Below are 24,451 nucleotides of genomic sequence, written 5' to 3'. Positions count from 1 at the left end.
TCTGGTAGAACCCTGTGGGGGACTTGGGAGACCGGGGTTCTTGTTCCTGCCAGGCTGCGACTGGCAGGTCACCGGGTGCTTGACCTGTCTTCTTTTTATTATTATTTTTTAAAATATATTTTATTTATTTATTTGATAGACGGAGGTCACAAGTAGGCAGAGAGGCAGGCAGAGAGAGAGAGAGGGAAGCAGGCTCCCCGCTGAGCAGAGAGCCTGATGTGGGGCTCGATCCCAGGACCCTGAGATCATGACCTGAGCCGAAGGCAGAGGCTTAACCCACTGAGCCACCCAGGCGCCCTGACCTGTCTTCTTTCAAGACTTGCATTCTCTTGTATCTGTGCAGCTTGCCGTGACTTGGCACACGGTCCTTGGACCACCTCAGTCTTTTGTTCTCTGGCATCGGGTGCGGCCTGTCTGCCATGCAGGCTCCCAGCAGTGGTCCTGGCTGAGCCTGACTTCCTGCACGCAGCCCTTGACCGGCGCTTCGGCGCTTCCTGGCTCCCCTCAGGGAACTGGTGATTGCAGAGCTCCTCTGGGTGGGATCTGGGCGTTAGGCAGACACAGGGGTAAATAACCCCGAACCTCCCCGCAGGGTGGTGCCCCATAAGGCTTGCCGAGGGTGTGCCTGGAGGGGCTCATGGCGGGACCTGGCGTGGAGCAAGCACGCAGGGAGCGCCTGCCGCTGTTTTAAAAGGCTGCACACAGGGCGCCTGGGTGGCTCAGTGGGCTAAGCGTCTGCCTTCAGCTCGGGTCATGATCCTGGGGTCCTGGGATGGAGCCCCGCGTCAGGCTCCCTACTCGCCGGGGCGGGGAGTCTGCTTCTCCCTCTGCTGCATGCACTCTCTCTGTCAAATAAAGAAATAAAATCTTAAAAAAAAATGCACAAAAAATTAAAGGCTGCAGGGTGCCTTTTAAAGACATTTTGTTGTTTTTTTATTGTTCTTTTTTTTTTTTTTTAAGATTTTATTTATTTATTTGACACAGAGAGAGAAAGAGATCACAAGTAGGCAGAGAGGCAGGCAGAAAAAGACAGGGAAGTGCAGAGAGCCTGACTCGGGGCTCGATCCCAGGACCCTGAGATCATGACCGGAGCCAAAGGCAGAGGCTTAACCCACTGAGCCACCCAGATGCCCCTTTTTCCTTGTTGTTTTATTTTGTTTTGGTTTGATGACTAGTGATAGTCAACATTAAGACGATTTTGGTCATTTGCTTTTTTTAAAAATCCTGTTCATGTCTTTTATTCATTTTCCTTTTGGTTTGTTATTCTTTTCCTATGGCATGTGAGATAGTTTTAATCTCTTAATGTGAACTTTTCCCATCTGTTGGCGGGAAGCCATGGCCTGGGGCCCTCAGGCAGCACTGGGTTGGGTTGGGGGGCGCCCAGACCTCCAGTGGAGCTGACCGGGCTGACCTCTGGGCACCGAGAAGAGCGACCCCATGACACGTGGTTTCAGAGGGATATGTCTGCGCTGTTTTTTGTGCTTGTTTACAGTGGGTGTTTTTCTTTCTCTTTCTTGTCTGTCGGCACCCCTCCTTGCCACCGTTGGTGTGCCCGCCTACGTCACTTTCTCTTTTGCCTTAATTTGATGTTTTGATGGCTTGCAAACCCAGAGCCCCAGCTTGGAGAGTGGGATTCGGGCCGGTCCCAGCCCCTTGCGGCGTGTGTGTCTGTGTGCACAGTGGGGCGGGCGAGGCTGGGAGATCAGGGACCCCCCTCGGGGCTCGCCCTGCTCCCCTGCTGCCTGCTGCGTCCCAGCAAGGGGCCAGTGGCCTTCTGTGCCCTGAGGATTTTTGGTGAATCAGGCCCTATATGAAGGCTCTGGAGCCTTTGGTGCGAAGAACTGTGAAGCTTTGGTGCCTTTTAGTTGTGCCCAAGCACTCCTCTGCTCGGTGATGGCTTCTAGACTATTCTAGACTGCTTTACATCGGGTGATGTGGTGGAGCGAATGCTGGGCATCCTTCCTCGTCTGTTGGGGTGGTGGTTACGGAACCTGGTTCTGGGATCACGCTGCCTAGATTCGAATTCCAGACTTACCAGTTGGCGGCTGCGCGACCTGCGGCGAGTCCCTGAGTCCCCCTGTGTCTTGGCTTCCGTGTTGCCAAAATGAAGTGAGCAAGTGCCCGGTCCCTCGTGCAGGTGTGAGAATGAAGCCGGCAGGTGCACGCAGAGCTTTTAGGTGGTTGTCATTCCTTCGGAAGTGCCCGTCCTGTGCTGGGTCCTAGCCCGTCCCTCATACGCCGGGTGCTGGTCGCTGCCTTCGCAGGGTGGGCGTGGGGACTGAGGGCACAAGAGTGCGTGTACCTTGCACAGTCCCCGTGGCCTGTGGCCCCTCCTGGCACTTGGAATCTCCGCTGGCAGAGTTTGGTTAAGTTGGTACAGCCTGGCGGGGCGAGGAGCCACCCCAGGATTTGTCTGCAGTTCCGGCAGATGGGCCCAGACCCCGGACCACAGCTTGTCCCAAGGAGTGTGTCCCATGGACCAACCAGCATTGCTGTTACTTGACTGGTTGCCTGCTGACTCAGTCCCGCACTGTCCGGTTTTGGAGACATCCCTTAAATTTTCAAGTAGCAGTATTAAGACAGGTTACAAAAAAAAAAGAGAGGAAATGAAGTGAATTTTAATATTGTATTTTCTTTAAGCCAGTATACCTAAAATGTCATCATTTCCAGGTGCAGTCAATATGAGAAGTTATTAATGGGTTTTTAACACTCTTTTCTTTTCTCACTCTGTCTTCGAGCTCTGCCCGCAGCACCGCTCCAGGGATGGGCTGAGCCTCCAGCGCTCAGTAGCCAGGCGGCCCCGGGCCGCCGCGGAGAACAGCTCTAATTTTAGTCGGTGATAGACCAAAGAATACCTGTTTGTCCTAAAAAGTGAATACAGAAGTGCATCCTTTTTGACTTTGCTTTCTCAAGTATTGATTAATAATAATGTGCCTTGGGGCACCTGGGTGGCTAAGTCAGTGAAGCGTCTGCCTTCGGCTCAGCTCCTGATCCAGGGTCCTGGGATCGAGTCCTGCATCGGGCTCCCTGCTCGGTGCGGAGCTTGCTTCTCCCTCCGCCCCTGTGCTCTCTTGATCTCTCTCAAGTAAATAAATAAAATCTTTAAGAAATAATCCTAGGAACGGGCTTTTCCCGCAGGCCCAGCTGTTCTCCACCAGCCAGGCTACAGGGCTGTGCCAGCCGCGCACCTGCTCGGCCGCGGTGATTGATAGCAGACCGATTGTGGACAAGGGACTGATTCTGTAGTAGCTTTCTGTGGCGGTGCGTTTTCTGAAAACCCGAAGACCACCTCTGTGATGAGGGCGCCGCTGCAAACCCTGATCCGGTTATGGGGTTCTCATGCTCCATACTTGGGAGCCACATTCGTGTGGTTCTGCCCCAGGATGGAAGGTGGGGTGTGAGCCCAGGCCCCCTTCTTGCAAGATGAACGCGCTTGTCATGGCCCCTCGCAGGCAGGGCCTTGTTACGGGTGGGTCAGCCTCAGGCTTCTGTGTGGCTTGCTTCGGTGCAGCCCCTGTGTGCCCCCCCGCGTCCCCACACAGCCGCCCTGCTCCCTCTCAGGCCCAGGCCTCTCTATTGCCCGCAGGAGGGTGATCCTGAATTCGGGGTAAGGGAGGAACGGCGGGCGGGGAAAGGCATGGCCAGCTCCTTCCCTCTGCTGCAGGACGGGCCCTTGTGCTCTGGGCTAGTGGCTCTACCCAGGAGTGGACATGCAGGCAGGTGAGCTCTCCGTGGTCAGGACTCATGTGAACAGCACAGTCTGTGGACTGGCTGTCTGTCTGCATCTCAGCCTGCCACGAGGTCGCCCGGACTGCTGGCTTGGCGGGGTGCACACAGTCCGGGGACAGGGTGCTGACTGCGTGGCTTGGACCACAGTGCACATTTGGGAGAGCAGCGCGCCCAGCCCTTGAGGTCTGCAGGACAGGAGGGTTCAAGGTCACTGGGTAGGGTTTTTTTTTTTTGCATCGCGGCGACCTCCTTCCAGTGCACCAGGGGCGGTGGGCTGTGTGATCGGTCCCCTCCAACCGTGACCCGTGGCAGTGGTGCTGAGATGCGTGTAACCAGCAAATGTCACAACAGCCTCTTCGCTGCGTCCTGGCATTTGAGGCAGGGGTTGTTTTGTAGGGATTTTCAGTTTATGTTTTGCCCTTGATTTCTGCTGAGTTGTATGTATATATGATAGCGGGATCCGTATTTATATCGTAGCGGAGAGGTTGTAAATGTGTGCATACTCTGGGAGACAGGCGGCAGAGAATAAAGCCCCCCTTCAGCCAGCAGCTCTGGGCTGGCTTCTTGCTGTGTCTCAGCCCACGTCCCTACTGCGCAGTAAGGTGGCGTTCCTCGCTTCGTCTGCTCAGAGGTGAGGCTGGCAGTCCCTCGTAATGTCTTTGATGGGACATCTCCAAGCCCCCTCAGCCAACCTGAGAAGACAGAAACCATCATTTTGTAGGTCTCTCGTTCTCCCCAGCCTTGGCACCTCTGGGACAAAGACCCTGCCCTGAACCCGTGTTGAAACGCTCTCTTGTCCTTACCTGTCTCCTGAGTGGGTCCCTCCAGGGGTTTGTTACTGCCCTAGAGAAAACAGCCTGACAGAGGCCGGTCCGTCCAGCTCCAAGGCCCCCCTTTCCAGTTTCGTCCATCATGGGGCCTAGAGCATTCGGCGTTCTCACCCCAGCTGCTATGTTCTTCACTCGCCGTGTCCCCTGTGGACACGGAACCCTGAGCCAGTCTTGCGCAGGCCTCCTGGCCTCACAGAGAATGCTTGACCAACAACCAGGAGGCCTTCCTGCTCGGTACCCAGCCCGCGTGCCCTGCTGGGCACAGGAGGTCCTTCAGACACCCTCCTGCCTGTATGACCGTGCGCTGTCCTGCTCCACGGTCCCAGCCTGGTGGGCCGCTCGCTGGCCTGAGGAGCAGCGGGCAGGTAGAGCTGTGGGCCAGCGGACCTCTGACAGCAGCCCCGCCCCCCCGGGAGAAGAGCTGGAAGTCGGGAGGCCATTTCGGGTGGGGGCCAGCTGTTGTCACGAGGCCTTGTGTCTTCTCACTGGCAGGAGCGTGGGGCAGGGCCCCCACTTGAGTCTTGGCAAGGCAGGCTTTCGGCCGCCCTGCTCCCGCGCCGCAGACCTGCGTGGAGGGGTGGCAGGAGGGTGGGGGGTGCCTGGTTCTCTGTCCTCCCTCTTGGAGTTCATGTTCCTCCCCAGGGGGTCAGAGCTGGGAGATCATTGAAAACACGGGTGTCCTGCTTTCTGGTGTGTGCTGATGACGGGTCAGCTGGCTCAGGTCGGGAGAGGGACCCTGTGCTCTGAGGAAACCTCCCCGGGAAGCATGGAAGTGGCCCTCCGTCCATCAGGCCCCCGGAAGGGTAGGCGAGGCGGCCGAGGAGCCAGTGACTTGTTGAGATGTAGGCAGGGACTGGCCCACCCCGGGTGACCCGTGCTGCGGGTGGCTGGACAGGGGACCGTGGCTCAGGCCCTGAGGGCGAGGCCTTCCCTCATCTCCGGAGCCTCAGGTGTTCACGCATCCTGCACCAGAGAAAGCTCAGCATCGCGTCTAAGACAGGCGGCGTCCTCGGCGGTACGCGGCTTCTGCCCCGTGAGCTCGTGGCGCAGGACGGCGAACCGGTGCCCCGGCAGCCCGGCGGCTTTGATCGGCAGTGCGAGACTCTGTTTTACTGGAATACTGATTTTATTATGAAAATTGCTGGCGTAGTGTGTTTTTAAACCATTCGCATGTGCCACCCCACACGGCGGGGTACTTGGTGTTTGTGCTGCAAATGTCGTAAGACTGACAGCTCTTGCAGCGGTGCGGTGGGGAGGGTGGGGGGTGGCCGGGTTCTCAGTGAAGCGTGGCGGGATCGGATCTGGGATCTCAGAAACATCCGACTAACCAGATTCACTTCCTGTGGGAGCTCCGGACGCGCCCGCTACTGCCCTGCGTGCTTCTTCGTGGTTCTCTGGGCACCCCTGCAGGGGGGGGGGGCCCCCCCCCCCCCCCGCCCCTCGTCCGGCACATGGGGGACAGAGATGGAAAGGGATGTGCTCAGGGCTGCTTGCTTTTAGGGGCGGAGGCAGGACCAGACCCAGGAAGTTTGGGCTCAGCCCGCAGGTGCTGCTGCGCCGTGAAATAGCTTTCAGGGGCGCCTGCGTGGCTCAGTCGGTGACGCGTCTGCCTTCCGCTCGGGTCATGATCTTAGGGTCCTGGGATCGAGCCCTGTGTGCTCAGAGTTGGGCTCCCTGCTCAGCGGGGAGCCTGCGTCTCCCTCCCCCTCTGCTCCCCCCTCCCCTCGTGCTCTCTCTCTCTCTCTTTTGCTCACTCTCTCAAATAAGTAAATAAAAAGCTTAAAAAAAAAATCCAATACAGGAGAAGATTAAAAGAATATTGTCTCAAGAGATTCAGGGGCTATGAAGGGTTCCCTTAAGCCAGATAGGAAACCCAGAATTTATAGAGGAGAAGACGTGACAGATTTTCTCCCCAGCTTTTTATTTTGGAAGAAACCACCGGCTCGGAGGGCGTTTGCTCCTTCCTCTCCCATTCCTTCTGGAGGTGGGCGCGGTCGGCAGCTGCACGCGGCCTGGCGCTTCTCCCGAAGGCTCGAGCTGCCGGCTCCAGGCGCGGGCACGTTCTTGCAGGAAACAGAACACCACTGTCACACCCGAGAGGCTTGACGGGAACCCTCTGACGTCATTTCAGAGCTCACCCCTAAGCAGATTTCCTCGTTTCCCCCCAAATACCTTATATGCCCTTTTGGTCTTTCCAAATCAGGACAGGATGAGGCCGGGCCAGATTTCTTGGAGAAGGTCCGTGGGTTTGGATGTTCTTGCTGCCTGGCTGTCTTGAAGTTCTCCCTCTGTTCCTGGAGCTGCCCAGGACCTGGAGTGAGGGTGAGGCGTTGATGAGATCCAGGTTAAACCCTTTTGACAGGATTACCCCCTGTCCTGTCGTGTCACATCTGGCCCTGCTGTTCCTGCTGTTCAGGAGTTAACCGTCTGGAAGGTCCATTTCCTCCCACTGGGTGGTTGCTAAGTGATCTGTGGGCTGTTGCTTGGGTACCAGGGAAGTCAGCGCTGCCAGGGACCCTCCCCTTGCTGGGGGGCGGGGGTCTGCATGCATCAGCAGTCGGTGCCTGTGAAGGGGGATTGGGGTGGCCACGTGCTGATATTCTCAGGTGCTGGGGTGGCCACGTGCTGATATTCTCAGGTGCGCGTTCCCTCTGTGAGTCCTAGCTGATGCCCTTCCTGCGCCACGAGCTTCGTCCCAGCCCACCCTTTCGTATCCTCGCTCTGGTCTCACGGTTTTTTGTTGTTGTTGTTGCTCAGATGTTCTAATATGACCCATTACAATATTAACAGATTTAATTACATTTCTGTGGAATAGAGTAGGAAAATTTGCTTGCCATGTACATATGCTAGTTAAATGCTTAAGATGCCTGTGATCGAGTTTCTGCAAACTGTGAGGAGGAAGATGTTTTAAATTCCAGAGGGAAACGGGCAGAGCAGAGGACCAGAAAGATAGTTCAGAGAAGAGGAAGTGCACGTTGTTGGTGATCGTGAAAAGATGCTTAATATTAACCTCAGGAGTAATCAGGGACTCCCATCAGAAGAACAAGTCCTGGGCTCCCCTGTCCTGTGGCAGGAGGCAAACACACAAGTTTCGAAGCTGGTGTGAGGGCTGGTGTAGGCCTGCCCCCCGCCCCCGGGCTGCTGTGATGGGGAGGGAGGCGGCGAAGGAGAAGCCCTTGGACGCTATCTATTAACACACAAAATTTATCTGTCTCTGAACCCAGCTGTTCTACTTTTTCCCCTTACAAAGAAGCAGCTAATGGTGGTTTAAAAAAAAAAAAAAAAGCCACCAGAATGCCCTTGAGTCGGGGAATGGTGGGATGAGATTGGAGTGTATGCACGGTGGAACATTCTGGAGATGGCCAGTCAGGGTGAATGAGAACATTGCCTGGCCGGGGGCACAGAGGTAAACGTGTGGGGAGCGGATGGTGCGTTTTGGTGCCGTGCTGGAGGCTGAGTTCTGTTCTGGTGGGGGGGAGACTGGACATTCATTCTGGAAACTTCTGCCCATGGGGAAGTGCCAGGGGACCAAAAGCCCTTCCTTGAGGGTGTTGTGAAAGTGGTTTTATATTCCAAAACAACATTTTAAAAAGACGGAACGTGAACATTTATTACATGTACTAGTTCTACCCACTTTCCTATCTTGTGTCTCACCCAGAGTCGGAAGGCTCTCGCGAGTCCTTGATAGAGTGCGGGGACCCCAGAGCAGCTGCAGATGTGGGGGGCTGGGCGCTGGGCAGAGCGAGGGTTTGGGGGGTGAGCTGCACGTGTCCTTTCCGCGGGAGGCCCTCACCCCCAGGTGGGACAGCGCTCTGCTGCTGCCATTTCGTTTCCTTTTTACAGAAATCGTGTACTCCCTGTACACATCGTAGACAACACAGTAAATGCAAGAGACAGTTTGCAGAAAAACAGAAGTGGAAAAAAAAAATCACTGTTGTTCCTAAACACCCCAAGTCAGCCATTGTCCTTCTTTGGATGTGTTCCTTGCACACGGGCCCGTGGTCCATACAGTCTTGCTTCTTAAAAAACGAAAAAAGACCGGAAGTGCCGTCGCCACCTGTGTGAGGGAGAAAAGGCTTTGCCGATGTTGTGTTAAGTGGTCGTGCGACGGTCGTTGCCTTCCTGATTTCCGTGTTGCCTGGCGTTTGGTGTTGCTTTCACTTGTTTGGAAGCATTGGACGTCTTCGGCCTCTGTCCTTAGCTCTGTGTCCAGCGGTCCCCGCGGCGGCACAGATTCTGGCTGCCAAGCCTCTCTTCCCCATCATGCCCCCCTCACCCCCATTGAGCCACTGCTGGAACCCCGGCCTCAGGTGCTCGCACCGGGACCGCCATGCACCCCAGCCCACTGGCAGGGCTTTGGAAAATGAGCAGCAGAATTCACATTCTTTTTTTTTAAAGATTTTATTTATTTGTTTGAGAGAGAGCATGAGAGGCGGGAAGGTCAGAGGGAGAAGCAGACTCCCCATGGAGCAGGGAGCCCGATGCGGGACTCGATCCCGGGACTCCAGGACCGTGACCTGAGCCGAAGGCAGTTGCTCAATCAACTGAGCCACCCAGGCGCCCAGAATTCACATTCTTAATTTCTATTTACTTGAGTATCAAATGAAAATGAGTGGTTTTCCCTTGTATTGGCCATTTGTACGTTTTTTACTGACATGGAGGTTTTATGTTTGGTTTTTAAGCAACATTTGTGATACTAATCCACTGACCTAGCTACCTTCTCCTGCCCTCCCTACAGGTGTCAGTTTCCTTTCTTTTTTTTCTTTTCTTTTTTTTAAGGATTTTATTTATTTCTTTGAGGGAGAGAGAGATCACAAGCTGGGGGAGTGGCAGGGGGAAGGGGAAGCAGGCTCCTAGCTGGGCAGGGAGCCCAAGGTGAGGCTGCATCTCAGGACTGTGAGATCATGACCCGAGCAGAGGCAGACGCCCCTCAAGTCCCTTTAATTCTATTTTTCTTAGGGTTCTTGTCATTTTTAATTGTTCCGGATTTTTTTATGTTTCTGTAGTTGAACTTACTGATCTTCTTTCTCCTGTGCCTTATTTTTTTTTAAGATTTTATTTATTTATTTATTATTAGAGACAGAAAGAGAGCGAACGCACAGAGGGAGAGGGACAAGTAGACGTCTGGCTGAGCAGGGAGCCCGATGCGGGGCTCGATCCCAGGACCCTGAGATCATGACTGAAGCCCAAGGCAGCCACTTCACTGCCTGAGCCTCCCAGGAGCCCCTCTCCTGTCCTCTAAATCCGACAAGCCTCGAACTGTCTCCTGGCTCATCCCCTGCCCCATGCAGACTTCCACAGCTGATCGGCTTCCCCAGCTGCCCAGACCCGCATTGCACAGGCTCAGCGTGGCCATGAGGGTGGGGGGCTTGGAGAGCTGAGGTCTCAGGCTCCAGAGGGAATGGGGGTGTGGGTAAGCAGAGCCTTTGGGCACCAGGGGGTGTAAGGAAGGTGCACAGAGGGGCCCCGTGTCCCTTCGGCATGTGGCCTGGCACAGCACTCAGACCCTGCGACCGGGTGTGGGCGGACTCTGGGCAGGTGGGGAGGACAGCGGTCGTTTGGCTCAGAAAGCTCGTGGTCCCCCAGCGAAGGGAAGCATCTTCAACTCAGGAGCGGGGTTTCTCACTGACTCCCTTCCCCCCGACCTGCTGGCCCGGCCTCTTTGTGGCTCTGTCTACACGGCATGAGAGCGAGGCGTGCCCAGGGCGCATCAACCCCTGATAGCCCCCTTTTGTTGGTCAGAAGTCATCATTTGAGCTGGTCTTCTCCTTCCTAAGTGTCATGTTCACAGGCACCCCGGGACGGGTGGCTGCAGATGCTGCATCAGCTTCTCTTACTCAGGGGGCAGGACAGGGCCAGGAGTTTGGGAGGTAGGGAAGGAGGAAGCGCGGGGGGTGTCTTTTTGGACACCCCTTTTTGGCTGGTCTTTGCCACTGTGCGTACCCAGAAAGGAAGACAGGTCGGGGCTCCCTGCAGGAGAAGCTCTGTGTCCTCAGAGATCTTGCCGGGCCAGGGAGGCCCAGGAGCTCAGGGCAGCCAGCTTGGGTTCAGAAGCCATCTGCAGCCACTTACTAGCTGGTGAACTTAGGCTTTTTGGCCTCTGTGCCTCAGTTTTCACATCTGTATCTTGGGGGAAGTTACCTAACTTTCTCGGAGCATTATCGTCAGAAGTAAATGGGTCACAGTGTATCAGGTATTGAGTGTGGCTGATTGCACCAGTGAGTGGCTCTCACTACCAGGGGATCGGCAGTGTCCTGTGTTCTGCTGCCTTGCTTGTACAGGGCACCAGAGGTGGCTGTGCTGTCCTCAGGGATGGCCTGTGTGTGCCCCGGAGCCCAGGCCCCAGAGGAGCGAGAGCAGATTAGACATCAGCTTCTACAGCAGAGACAAGATGAACTGGGGATGGGGGGGGGGCTGCAGGGCATGGAGCCCCCCAGGGCTTCGTGATGCCAGCGGGCATGGGCTGACTGTCGGGGCCAGAGCCGCTGAGCTGGCAGAGGTAGAGGGAGGCGGCCTCTGTGTCCAGGCCCTGCCGGAGAGGCCTTTGGCTTCCTAAGACGCGGAGCGCTTGCGGGACCCCCTGCCCCCAGCTCCGCAGCCCCCCAGCCCCAGGAGTGGCAGGTATGGCCTTGGCAATGGCACAGAGCCTGAGGAAGTAGTTAGCCACTGTGCTTGGAAAATCTGTAAGGGACTTCAGACACTCTCTGGTCTGTTCTGTTCACTGGACTCTCAAATTACCCAAGTCTTTTATTTCCCTCCGCTGTAGCACATACTGGCCCTCATCCCGCTTTCCTGGGGCTCTGCGCTTGCCTCCGCGTTCCCGGCTCTCAGCCACTGGGCACCACTTCTCTCGCTTTCCAGAGCTCCTCTGTCGCGGAGCAGAGTTAGCGAGATTATTATACTTTATGGAATCTTTCTTTTTATTTATTTATTTAAGGACTTATTTATGGGGACATCTGGATGGCTCAGTCGGTTAAGACTCTGCCTTTGGTTCAGGTCATGATTCCAGGGTCCTGGGATCGAGCCCCGCATCTGGCTCCCTGCTCAGCGGGAAGCCTGCTTCTCCTTCTCCCACTCCCCCTGCTTGTGTTCCCTCTCTTGCTGTCTCTCTCTCTCTCTCTGTCAAATAAATAAATAAAATACTTAAAATTTAAAAAAAGGATTTATTTATGGAGAGATTGTGGGAGTGGGGGGGGTGTGTGCAGACGGAAAGAGTCTTTAGGCAGACTCCTGGCCGTGCATGGGGCCCCACACGGGGCTCATTGAGGGCTTGATTCCACAACCCCAAGAGCTGAGCTGAAACTGAGAGTTGGTGAATAGCACCACCCTGGTGCCCCTTTCCTTTATTAAGATGTCTTACTTTTGGAAAAATAAGGTGAAAGCAGACAAGCGACCATACTGCCTTTGGGAGCCATGGGACAGGAAGCAGATTTTTAGCTCATGGGACTTACCCTGGACCTTGGTTCAGTTTTTTTTTTTTTCTTTAAGGATTTTATAATTTATCTGACAGAGACACAGTGAGGAAGGGAACACATGCAGAGGGAGTTAGGAGAGGGAGAAGCAGGTTCCCTGCTGAGCAGGGAGCCTGATGCGGGGCTCGATCCCAGAACCCTGGGATCATGACCTGAGCAGAAGGCAGACGCTTAACGACTGAGCCACCCGGGCACCATCCCCTCTTTTTGGCTCAGTTTCGAAGGAAGAGAACAGTTTTTTTAAAAATCTAAAAAAAATTTTTTTTTTTAAGAGAACACTTTTAAAGACACATGAAATGTAGGATATATGTCAGAACTGGGATGGAAAGGCAGGTAGCCTTTAGGGAGCATGCACAGTGTGGTACATTCGGAGTCTGGAATCCTGCCCCGAGCGAGGCAGCGTGGTAAGTGTCCACCCCGGCCCTGCAGGTCGGAGGAGTGCGGACGCTGGTGAAAAGCCGACTCTCCTTGGCAGAGCACAGCGTGCACAGGACCCATGCTCCTGGTCCTCCGTCTGAGCAGGGAGCTGTGTCTGTCCGGGTCCCCCTTCGGGGTTTAGGATGTGCCACGGGAGAACGAGCTCAGGAGGCCGTTCAGAAGTCCTGAGCCTCGCACAGAGCTTGTGGCCAGAAAGAAAACCGAGGAGACTAGTGTGGAGCAGCGAGGGTGCTAGAAGGCTGTTTCCAGGTTGGGGGACTGCCCAGAAGAGGGCGCTCTTGGTTTCCTCCCTTTGTCCCCCACCCCTGCTTGCCCCTTTGGTCCTCTCTGCTTCTTCACAGGGAGGGCGGGATGGAGCCACAGGAGGGCTCTCTGGTGCCCCGACCTTGGGAGATGGGGGCGGAATCCCAGGTCCCCTGAACAGCCCCGGAAGGGCACGGGGACCAGGCCGCTTCTGTGCAGTCACACCTGCCTGGCCCCTGGAGCCCACCCTCTTGCGCCCCCTGCTCCCGGGCAGCGCTCATTCTCTCCAGGTCTGGAGGCCACAAGTCGGGTAGGAGTGGGCTGGCCCGGCCGCCTTTCCTGCGAAGGCCTCTCTCCTCGGCTTGTGGACCACCGTCTTCCTCCGTCGCGCTCTCCATCATGGTCTGTCTGTCTAGATTGCCCCTTTCTATAAGGATAGCAGTCATAGGGGCGCCTGGGTGGCTCAGTCATGAAGCATCTGCCTTCGGCTCAGGTCATGGTGCCAGGGTCCTGGGATGGAGCCCCGCATCGGGGCTCCCTGCTGTGCATGCTCTCTTTCTCTCTCTGTCAAATAAATAAAATCTTTTAAAAGGGGGGCAGCAGTCATAGGGGAATAGGGACCCACCCTACTCTGACGTGACCTCATCTCAGCAAACGCCCTATTTCCAAATAAAGTCACCTTCTAAAGGACTGGGGGTTAAGACTTCAAAATACAAATGGGGGGGCACAACTGTGTCTGGAACAGCTTTCAGCAGATTTTCAGAGAAGGACATGATCTAAGGGGTCCCAGGGGTGTCCGAGGTCTGCCAGCACGGTCTTGGGGTGGAGAGACGCGGACTGGCAGTGGCCAGGCCCGGGCTGCTGTGTGACTGCCGGCATGTCCCACTAGGCTTCTGACTTGAAGAAAGCTGGTTTCATTTGTTCCAGCATCTCACAGGAGTCACTGCTCCCTCTGTCCCCCGGTAATGGCTCCTTTTCCTGTTCCCCTGCTTTGTGCCAGGCTCGGTGTTGGGCCCTCCACAGTCACGGTGCTGGTTTTTGTAGCAACTTCAGGGGCAAGGTGAGATGATTTCTGGTTTGCTAAACCCCGAGACCCAGTGAGGTTAAAGTGGCTGTAGACTGACACACAGCTAGTAGGTGCCAGAGGCTGACTTTGAACCTGGTTCTCTCCACTCCAGAGCACCCCCCGCCTCTCTACTGGGGCTCTTTGCTAGACCATTGTGCCTGTGATTTATCTCCTTAGGTGACCGTCCCAGCCAGGGACCATCTCTTAGAAGTCGGCCTCCCTCCCCAGAGGGAGAACCGCTGCGGTGGTCTCGTGGGCGGTGCTGTCTCCTGCCCCCATTACAGTGGGAGGGGGAGTGGGGGAGGGGCGGCAGCCTAGAGTGCCCCCCCACCTCCGCTTTGGACTCCCCATCCACCCCGCCTCTGGCAGCCCTGGGTGTGGCCCTGGCCACCTGCCCGGGCTCCAGGCTCTCATCCCGCCCCCCTTCCCACCACCTTGCTCCCGCCTCCCTCCCCGCCTCCCGCCCCGCCTCGGCCTCAGGAAGAAGATGCTTTGCTGCCACCTTGTGGGCACGGAGAGCCCGGCGGCCTTTGCAGGGCCTGTGAGGCTCTGGGACCCCTGGGAGCGGCGGGAAGGAGCCCAGGTCTCTCCCTCCACACCACCACGTGTGCCCTCCGGCCTCCTTCTCTGCTGCGGGGAAGGACGTGCACGGGCTCTGGGCGGTGCACGTGGCCTCAGCCAGGCACGCCTCAGCACTTATCAGCGGGTCACCCCCGGCAAATATTTGAGCGGAGACTAGGTCCCAGGTCGTGTGGGGTGTGGGGGCTGGGGGCCACCCTTCGCTCACAAACAGTGCTTGGTTTCCGTGCCCCCCCATGGCACAGCTTCACAGACGTCTTTCCCTTCCCGGCTCCGTGGTAGTCGGGGTCAGTCATGTCCCCTTGCCACCCCCAGGCCCGGGCCCGTCCCCGCAGTGGGTCCAATCCACCCGGCCCTGGACACCTCCAGAGTCGGCTCTTGCTCTTTTCCGACTTCCCAGCTCCTTTTCTGTACTCTCTGCTCCCAGGGGGGTCCGTCCCCATCCTCCCGCAGAGAGCACACTGCGGGGCATCATGGGACACCGTATTCTTAATTCCCCCCGAAATGGCCGTGGAGCCTCTCAGCCCTCACCAGCAGGGCTGGCCTGGTGTGTCTGAGGACCTTAGCAGGCTGAGAACTCCCGTGAGGGCTAGCCTCGTGGAATTTCTGTCCTGTTTACAGCATCCCGGCTTGAAGCTTTTTAGGATGGCCCTAACTTCTTTCGGGCCCTGTTGAGTGGAGCTCTCTGGAGCAGAATCTTGTCAGGCAGAACACAGAGACCTCGTGCAGACAGGCCACAAGGGAGAGAGATTTGTGCCTTCGCTCTTCTCCCTAAGGTCCTCTACTGGCCCGATGGCCCCGGGGATATTTCTGTGTCAGCAGGTGTCCTTCTCTGGCTAGCTTCTGTGGGTCAGGAAAGGCTTCTGGGAAGGAGGGAGGCAGCCAGGGGAGGAAGTGGAAGCTGTTGCCGGTTTGGGAACTGACCCAGACTGAGCACTTGGCCTGGACTAGATTCCGCAGGTGCCGTGGGAGCCACCGGGAAATGGTATGGCCTCGGAGAACGTAAAATGTTCTTCTGTCTTGGGGACGAGGCACCGGCGCCTGTCTTCCCACAGTAGATATGAGTGTATCTGGGGGCCTCTGCCCCTTGTAGGCCATCGGGGTCTTCTCCTGCTGAGACAGCCAGCAGAGTTCTGAAGCAGCCTGTCCCCAGCTGGGCACCTTGTCCCTGTCCCTCCTCCGTCCCTGGACAGAGCTGCTGTCCTGCACTTGGTTTGGGGTGGGGAGGGTTCGTAATGAGCAGCCCTGTTCTTCTGTGGGGGGGGGGAGGTAATTCCCTGTGTGTCTGTGAGAGAGAGTGCAGACAGACAGATAGGCAGATAGGGAGATGGAGTGTGGGAGACTTAAACGTGGGGAACTGATGCAGGACTCCAGGGCTGTGTTCTCGTCCCCACGCCTGAAGGATCCTGGGAAAGGCTCGTCCGTGGAACCGTCTATTAGGTGGGGAAAACGCATCCTGGGGAGGGAGAAGCCATCCTCATCACTGTTAATAAGTAGTCCCAGGAAAATACGAAACCACCCCCAGGGGCTCTCCAGGCCTGGGAGATCCAGCCCGGGACTTGAAAGTTTCCAGCTCTGGGCTCTTCGGAGCACCTAGGATGGAGAGGCCCTGCCTTCCTCAGGCATTCCCTCACCCCAGCCCCCTCAGGAATGTGCCACTTTTATCTTGTAGTTTGCTTCTACCCAGAAGGGTGGAGTTCTGAGGCTGAGATGGACACTGGGAATTAGGCTGGTGGGGGCAGAGTGGGGGGGTGGAGGAAGTTGGGGAGTAGTGTTTCTTGGAAGCCCATGTAGGCCCTCCCATCCTTGCCACGACCTGAACTCGTTTCTCAGTCCATCTCTCAGTGCGCCCGTGGTCTTCAGGACCATGGTCGACTAGCTCATCTGCAGGGCCTCGGACAGGACTGATGTTTAAAATGCAGTGGAAAGCACAGCGGGGCAGCTCCAGCTTCCTGCCCCCTTCCTGGGGTGAGCCCTGCATGAGCCTCTGGTGCAGCCCACACTCAGTGAAGAGGCGTCTGTGCTCAGAGAGGGTGATCGGGCTCTGGCCAGCACTGAGGGCAAGCACTTCGCCTTGGCCAGCCGACCTCCAGACCGCCTCTGAACAGGAGGGGAGACCCAGGGAGCAGGAGACTGGAGACTCTGGGACACAAAAGTGAGTCACTCTCCCAGAACTGTGTAGTCCAGGACTGAAGGTTACCTTTTGACTTTCCACTGCCCTTAGGCAGGACACTTCACTGAATCCAGATAATTTTATCGTCTCCAAGGGAGAAGATGACCTCGGCCATTAACAGAAGAGCTGCCCGCCGCATCCCGCAACTCTCTTCTGGAGCTTCCCAACCTCAGAGTGTCTCAGCCAGAAACTAAGGCCCCCCATTTTACAGACAAGGAGACTGAGGGTCAGAGAGGGCATATGACTTGCTTCCTGACTCCTAACTTAAGTTTACTGCAATGCCAGCCCTGTGGTGTTTAACACCTGTTTGGTCCTTTAGAGCAAGAGCAAGTGGCCCACTTCTATTCAAAACAGGGCCCGGTGTGTGGTGTTCAGGACTGTTATTTATTTGGCCGGCTGCTAATGACAGCTCCTCACCTACTTGCCCCAATCCGAGGAGGAGCCCTGGGCTGGAATTTCCTGTTTTCTGAGGGCTCCGGGGGCTGCCCCAGCAGGCTGACTCCCCTGCCACCCGCCACCGTTCCAGGGTGTTCCAGGCCAGGCTTGCCGCCTCTCCTTGCTGGGCCGGCTCCCGGCCTCTCCAGGTCTGGGCTTGCCGGCTGCGAGGTGGAAGCGTTGAGGGACTCCGTGGGCCCGACACCAGGTGCCCAGAGGCCGGAGGTCCGTGCGCCCCGGCCGCGGCCCCGGCCCGGGCCCCGCCCCGCGCCCCTCGCCATGGGCCTGGCCCTCGCCCCCGGGCCCTGAGCATGGAGCGGGGCTGGCCGCCGGGGGACAGCTGCAGCCGGGAGCGGCCCGCCGTCTGCCGCCGCGCCCTCAGCGTCTGCGACTCGCTGGACCTGCACGGCGCCCCGGCCGGCCGCGCCGCCGCCGCCCTGCAGGCCGCCCTGAGCGCCGCGCGAGAACAGCCGGCGCGGCCGCGGAGCGTCTGCTCGGGCGGCCCGGGGCCCCCGCCCTCCGGCGCCCGCAGCCTGCTGCTCGGCCTCCTGCGCCCGCGCCTGGGCCGTCGCGGCCCCGCCGACGGCCCCCCGCCGACTCCCGGGCCCGCGCCCTCGGGGCTCCCCGGCTCGGCCGCGCCCAGCCCCGCGCCCAGCCCCGCGCCGGCCCGGCGCAGCCGCACGCGGGGGGCCCAGACGCCGCGGCCCAGGCCCACCAGCATGACGTTCCTGGAGGTGAACCGCCTGGAGCTGGCGGCGGCCGAGGGCGCGGGCGCGGGGCTGGGCCGCGCGGGGAGCGCGGGCTTCTTGCGGGGCGCCTCGCTGTGGAGCAGCCAGCGCTGGCAGGTGCTGCGCGGCGGCGGCGGCGGCGGGGGCACCCCGAGTCCCCGGCGCGGCCTGTCCGCGCTGAGGAAGAGCTTCAGCTTCCGCCTGCGCCGCGGCCAGGAGATCCGGCGCGCCGAGTCCGGGCTGCTGCCCCGGGCGCGCACCCGCAGCGACGGCGACGCCGGCTCCCTGGGCGCCTTCCCCAGCCGCCGCGACCTGCTGCTGGGCGCCGAGGCCCCGCGCGCCGCCGCGCCCGAGCCCGGCCGACCCCGCACCGCCGCCGGCCTCTGGAGACTCCTCACCAGCCGCTTCCGCCGGAGGGAGCCCGCGCCCGCCGAGCCGCTGTGGAGCCGCCGCGCCGCCGCGGCCCCCGGGCTCCTGGGCGCGCAGAGCGGTAAGGCGCGGAGCCCGGCCGGGGAAGCCCTCTCCGGTTGGAGGCCCTTGTTGAGCGCGGGTGTGAGAACGTACCGAGCCCGCCTGGGAGAGGTGGGTGTGCCTTGCGGGCGGGGACCAAGGGAGACCCGCGACCCGGCGCGCTCTGGGTGGCTCATGGGTCCCAGAAGGTGGCTGTGGCCCGGGAGGACTTGCAGGTGCGTCCAGTCTGGGTCCCCTGCCACCGGGTGCTGCCTCTGGCCCTTGGCATGGTGGAATGTGAGACCAGCACGGAAGGGCGCCTTCCTGCCTGCTGGCACGTGTGGCACTGGGGCCGGGGAGGGGGAGAGCGCACTGTTCTGGCTTCCAGGTGGGCTTGAGTCCTCACCTCTAGCTGCCTCTGCCCGAAAGCAGAGGGACTGCCTGTGGACCCGATCGATGGTGATGGCTACTCTTTGAGACAGCCGGGGGAGGGGAAGCGGGCAGAGAGGCTGGCGCCGGTCAGGGCCCCTGGAGCTGGCTGGTGGATGTCCATTACCATGCAAAGAGGAAAGAAAAGGGGTCTGGCTGAGGGGCTGCAGGGAGCTCTGGGGAGCTGGAGGCTTCCCTTCCCCAGGACACCGCCAGAGGCAGGGTAGAGAAGAGAAGGGCCTGGACCTGAATGCGGGCAAGCCCAGGAGGCGGCTGTCTGGGAAAGAAAGTGGTGGCCTCCCACCGAGGAGGAGTCTGGGGAGGAGGGCCAGATAGCTCCCCATTCACCCTGCGCCTCACAGAACAAGGCCAGGTGAGGGCTCCTCCCTCTTCACCCCTGCCTAGGAATGTGGTGGGTGGCCCCACCCTTCGAGGGTGAGCTGTTCCTACTCGCTGCTGCGGGAGGCTGGCCCCCCTGCCCAGCTGCCAGGTGCCCAGCCCAGCTTGGGTCTGAGCCGAGAACCACTGGCGAGGCCTCTCGCCTGGGGTCTGGGGCTCTGGTTGGGCCAGGCCCAGGTGTGGCTCAGGGTGGGAATCGCTCACCTTGTCGGAACGGAAGGGAGAGGAGGGACACAGGTCCCAGCTGGGAGGGCTGGGCCCACGCCTCTCAGAGTCCTCCCTGAGGAGCATCGGTGCGGCATCGTCTCTGGAAGGATTTTCCCACTGCTCTTTAGAGAACCGGGTGAAGGCTGGGGTCCCATTGGGACCGTGCTGTGTTCTGGCCTTGGCCCAGGGAGGGGCAGTGTAGGAGACAGCTGGCGGTGGGTGGTCCAGGTGTGCGTGCCTCCCCAGTCCTGATGGGGGGGCCTTCTCTCCTGCAGACTCCTTTGTGAACAGCCAGGAGTGGACCCTGAGCCGCTCGGTTCCGGAGCTTAAAGTGGTGAGTGAGATCTGGGGGGGCCCCAGGCCGCCCTGGGACGGGGTGGGCACAGGCCAGTGCAATGGGTCCGGGCGATGCTTCCCCGGCTTCCAGTCCCCGCCTTCTCTGGATTTGGCCTTTCTCTGTGGCCTCCCACTTCTGTTCTGCTTTCTCTTCTGGCCCTTCTTCTGAGGGTCCTCCGTCTTTCCTGCCCCGTGTCTTCTCTCTCGCCCCTGACCACTGCTCTCGCTCCTTCCTCTCTCGCAGGGCATTGTGGGGAACCTGTCTAGCGGGAAGTCGGCCCTGGTGCACCGCTATCTGACAGGCACCTATGTCCAGGAGGAGTCCCCGGAAGGTGAGCGTCACAGGCTTGCCTGGGCTGTGAGGCTGGCCGCTCTGCCCCCTCTGGCTCCTGGCTGTCGTCTGTGCCCGGGGGCTGGAGCCCCTCAGCCGTCCGGTCCCTCCTGTCTCCTCTGTCGGTAGCTGTGGGCTCCCCCCGGCTTGGGGCCTGACCGTGCACTCTGTCCTAGGGGGTCGGTTTAAGAAGGAGATTGTGGTGGATGGCCAGAGTTACCTGCTGCTGATCCGAGATGAAGGAGGCCCCCCTGAGCTCCAGGTGATGCTCCTGCCCTGGCCCTGGGCCACTGGTTGGGCCTGGGCAAAGCTGTGTGTGTGCAGAAGGGTGCGGCGCCCGCCCAAGAATGGGTGTGGGTAGTAATTCTGCTCGGTCCCCCTAGTTTGCTGCCTGGGTGGATGCGGTGGTGTTCGTGTTCAGCCTGGAGGATGAAATCAGCTTCCAGACGGTGTACAACTACTTCCTGCGGCTCTGCAGCTTCCGTAACGCCAGCGAGGTGCCCATGGTGTTGGTGGGCACGCAGGGTGAGCGGGCCCGCTGGGCCGTTCTGGCGGGGGGTGGGGGGATGGAGGTGCGCGGGGCCAGGGGAGAAAGCCCCCTGCTATTATCGCTTGGTTCTGAGCCCCTCCTCTGTCGCCTCAGAGCGGGCACCACCTCCTTGCTCCCCGCGTGCTGGACCCTCCCCAGCTGGGGCCTCCCACCTGTGTGACGATCGTGTCCACGTCTTGGGGGATGCGTAAATGGAGCGGCTAGCTCGTTTCCACTCCCAGTCGGAGGCCGAGCTGGAACGAGGCCTGGACGCCCGGATGCTCGCGCTCTGCGTGGTCCGCTGGCACCCTCGGAGCCCACGCTGCCTGCCTGTCCCCGTCCGTGGCACCGCTTCTCAGCAGGCTGAGTAAAGGCCCCCCTCCCACCTCCCGCAGATGCCATCAGTGCCGCCAACCCACGGGTTATCGATGACAGCAGGGCCCGCAAGCTCTCCACGGACTTGAAGCGCTGCACCTACTATGAGACGTGCGCGACCTATGGGCTCAACGTGGAGCGTGTCTTCCAGGATGGTAACGCGGGCGCGGGGCTTGGGGGGGGGCACGCCCAGAGCAGGGGCCCAGGAGGCTCTGTGGCCGGTGGGGCTGTGCGCCCGGGGGGCAGCTCTAAGCTGGGCTTCTCCCTTTTCCCCAGAGGGGTAACTGACTCTGCTGTCCCCTGCAGTGGCCCAGAAGGTAGTGGCCTTGCGGAAGAAGCAGCAGCTGGCCATCGGGCCCTGCAAGTCACTGCCCAACTCCCCCAGCCACTCGGCAGTATCCGCCGCCTCCATCCCGGCCGTGCACATCAACCAGGTGCGGCCAGCCTCCCTGCCTCCCACGCGCGTCATCCCCTGGCCCCCGTCATCCTGTCTGCCTGCCTGTGTGTCCCACACACCCCCCGCCCCTCCCCTTGTCCCCTGTGTGGTCTCCCGCCTTGTGATTAGTGTGAAAGCGCTGGCTTGAGCTCCCCGTTGCCTGCACGACTGGCCCGGCCTCCCCTGTGCCCCAGAGTGACAGTCTCCCGCTTGTCCCCGTCCCTGCTGCCGCCTGTCTTGCCCCGGAGCCCCGGAGGCTAGCTCGGGAGCCGCTCCCCGTGGAACCATACTTGGGGGGCACTGAGGGGCTCTCCCAGGCCTGCTCCCTCCTCACCAGGGGGCCCTGCAGTTACAAGGGCAGCACGGGTCCCCCTAGGGGCCAGCGGCCTTTGTGCCGTGTGGGGTGTGAGCCGTGTGTTGAGCCACGTCCCGCTGGCGTTCCTCCTGTGTCTCCGCTGGGGATGCCGGCCCACTTCCTGCTTGGTTAATTTGGGGCCCTCGGCATTCGGGCCGGTGCTTCCTTCTGGAGCTTCTGCAGTCCGTCCCCTGCTCTGCAGAAAGCCCCGCCATGGGCACAGGTGCGCTGGCTTCAGCAGTCCAGCCGACCGTCTCCGCTCTCTTTCTGTCGAGAGCTGGAGTCTCGAGGGCCCCCGGCCCCCCGGCTTTCCGATGGCGGCCCGGTTGCCTTTCCAGAGGCCCTTCCTTCGTGCTTCGGGAGCCAGCAGGGGTTTCCGTGGGAGCGTCCCCACCTGCAAGGAAGGGAGAGCGCTGGGTCTTTCCGCGCGCCAGCCAGCAGAGGTCGGGCGTGATGGCCTGCGGGCCCTGCCGTGTGGCTCTGTGGCCAAGGGGCAGCCGTTGGGGGCATTTTGCACATTTTGTGCAGGGGAGGACTCAAGGAGGCTGTCAGGGCGGGGCGCGTTCTCTGCTAGCGAGCCTCCTGCGGGCAGCGAGGGAGCAGGCCTCGCTGTGCCGCGCGTGTGTCCTGGCTCCCGGGAGCAGCTGCGGCCGTGCGCTTTCTGTCCCCACCCTGTGCTCCCTGTGCTCCCCTCTGTCTCTCTTCCGTTCTCCCTCTGTCCCGTATCTGCTGCTTCCTCTGCGAGCAGTCTCGGCTCCTGGCCACACTCGGCCTCGGCTCTCACGTAGCCCTGCCCCCGGCGCACACGCTGTCCGGGAGGGGACCTCAGCCTCCCTGGGCACCCTGCGCCCAACCCTGACCTCCCACATCTTCGGCCCGTGTCACAGACTTGGGGGCTCATCCAAGGGGACCTGCTCCCTCATGCCCGACACCGTCCCCCGCCCCAACTGTGAGGCAGGGCTCCCCTGCCCCTGGCACTTACCCTGACCCTATTCGGCTCACGGGCAGGCATGGTAGCACGCCTGCGGGGACCCTAGCCAGGCAGCCCCGGACCGCGGGGGCTGGCTCGCGCCGGCCTCCTCTCCTGCCCCGCGAGCCCCAGGCCAGGTCCCCCCACCACAGGGGCCCCCAGCTCCCGCCTGCCACCCGGCCCCGGGCCCGCTCCCCCTCAGCAGCCCTCAGCAGCCCTCTCTGTCCTCAGGCCACGAATGGCGGCAGCAGCGCCTTCAGCGACTACTCCTCCTCAGTCCCCTCCACCCCCAGCGTCAGCCAGCGGGAGCTGCGCATCGAGACCGTGGCGGCCTCCTCCACCCCCACACCCGTCCGCAAGCAGTCCAAGCGGCGCTCCAACATCTTCACGGTATGTGCCCTGCGCGCCGCCCTCCCACCGGCCCGGCCGCTGGCACTGGCGAGGCAGGGCCCGGCCCCCAGCCCCCCACCGGGAGGGCGCAGGCCAGAGCCACGGATGCGGGGCCACAGCAGCCCGAGTCAGCAAGACGCCATCCACACAGACACACGCCGCTTCTCTAGGCTCCTTCCCCGTGCCCTCCTGCACATCCAGACTCTTCTAGACGGTTTCTCTGAGCCTTCAGGGGACCGCCTGCGGCCAACACACACAGGCCCTCCTGTCTCTGCCGCACACTACCCCCCACCCCTTCCAGCTCGGGGGGCTTGTTGGCCCCAGCTGGAGGCAAGTTCAGACACGTCTGCTCTGATGCCCCCGGCACCCTCGATTCCACAGTTGGGGATCAGGCCCCCACGGCTTTGCCCGAGGCTACACGGAGGGTTAGCTGGCAGAGCTAGAACTGGGGCTCAGAGCTCCTTGTCCACATCCCGCTCCTTCTCCCTGACCTTAGCTTCCTGCCTGCTGTTAGGGCGGCTCCGCTGAGGGCCTAGATGACTTCCCCTGGGTCTTGGCTCCTGCGGCCTAGCCTGCACCCCACTGCCCGGCCTTGGGCCCCCATACGGGCTCGTCCTCTCCCCTCTTAGACCTCCCACGTGGGACCCACATCCCTTGCGCAGCTAGAGGCCCAGCCCCTCGACCCCTGGGCGCCCCCAGTCTGCTGGCTGTCCAGGCCCGGCCCCTGAGACCCAGTGCCTGCCCCACACTCTCAGCTTCCGGCTGGGACTCGGCCGGGCCCTTCTGGGAGCCCTGGGTCAGGCGCAGGCGGGGCAGCTGCCCGTGCGGCTTCGCAGGAGATCCCTCGGTGCTTCCGCGTCAGTCCGCGCGCGCCTCTCTCCGAGCAGCAGGGCTTGGCTCTCGGCCTGGTCCTGGGTCCGGCTGGCCCGGCAGGCCCTGCCAGGCGCTGAGGAGCCCCGTCCAGACAGAGCCCGTGCCCCCAGGCCTCGTCCATTCATTCTCGCCTCCGCCTGCCCAGCACACCGCTGCCCGGTCTGCCCACCCCTGTCCCCGCTGTGCCTGCCTCGTGCCCCCTCCTCGTCTCTGCTGATGGCCGCTGCTGCGCATGGCACTTCCCCAGCCCCAGCCTGCCTCGACTCGAAGCATCTCGTTTCTGTTCATGCCCATTGAGCCACGCACCGCCCTGGGCTGCCTGCTTGTGCCCACCGTCGCAGAGCCCGCCCCCCGGGTGCCTGTGTTTGCGGTGGCCGCTGTCTGCGCCCCTGCTCCCTCTGCCCCATCCAGAACCTCCCACTTCCTCCGCTGCCGGGCCTGCTGTCCTTCCTGCCGCCCTCTGCCCGGCGTGCACGCCCGGCTCACAGCCTCCTCGCCGCGGCCCTCCCGCTCCTGGCCCCGCGCTCCCCGCTGCCTGCTGGGCTGCCTCCGCCTGCCGTCCAGTCTCCCCCGGGCCCTTTCCCTCTCTCCATCCTCACTGTGGCGACCTTATTTTTTCCTTTTCATTGTTTCCATGGTGACCTCCCTCGCGCCATTGTCCACGAGGAGGCCTCGAGA

At 60.5% G+C, this 24,451-nt stretch overlaps 1 protein-coding gene across 4 annotated transcripts in view; it reads left to right on the top strand.

Moving 5' to 3' along the window:
- The window catches only part of AGAP3 (ArfGAP with GTPase domain, ankyrin repeat and PH domain 3), a 51,576-nt gene that overhangs the window by 6,233 nt on the left and 20,892 nt on the right, over positions 1-24,451 (top strand). For 2 of the 4 annotated variants that reach the window (XM_059396099.1, XM_059396100.1), the window contains exons 3-9: positions 19,454-19,512; positions 19,759-19,846; positions 20,022-20,107; positions 20,229-20,370; positions 20,770-20,904; positions 21,056-21,183; positions 22,742-22,900. In XM_059396099.1, coding sequence (XP_059252082.1) covers positions 19,454-19,512; positions 19,759-19,846; positions 20,022-20,107; positions 20,229-20,370; positions 20,770-20,904; positions 21,056-21,183; positions 22,742-22,900 — 797 coding nt within the window. Of the gene's footprint in view, positions 1-16,811; positions 18,184-19,453; positions 19,513-19,758; positions 19,847-20,021; positions 20,108-20,228; positions 20,371-20,769; positions 20,905-21,055; positions 21,184-22,741; positions 22,901-24,451 lie in introns of those variants that run through there. The other 2 variants (XM_059396098.1, XM_059396097.1) reach the window with 2 other exon arrangements.

The sequence above is a fragment of the Mustela nigripes genome, chromosome 4 (assembly GCF_022355385.1).
Source record: "Mustela nigripes isolate SB6536 chromosome 4, MUSNIG.SB6536, whole genome shotgun sequence".
Taxonomy (NCBI): domain Eukaryota; kingdom Metazoa; phylum Chordata; class Mammalia; order Carnivora; family Mustelidae; genus Mustela; species Mustela nigripes.
This window is presented reverse-complemented; position numbering and strand designations above follow the sequence as displayed.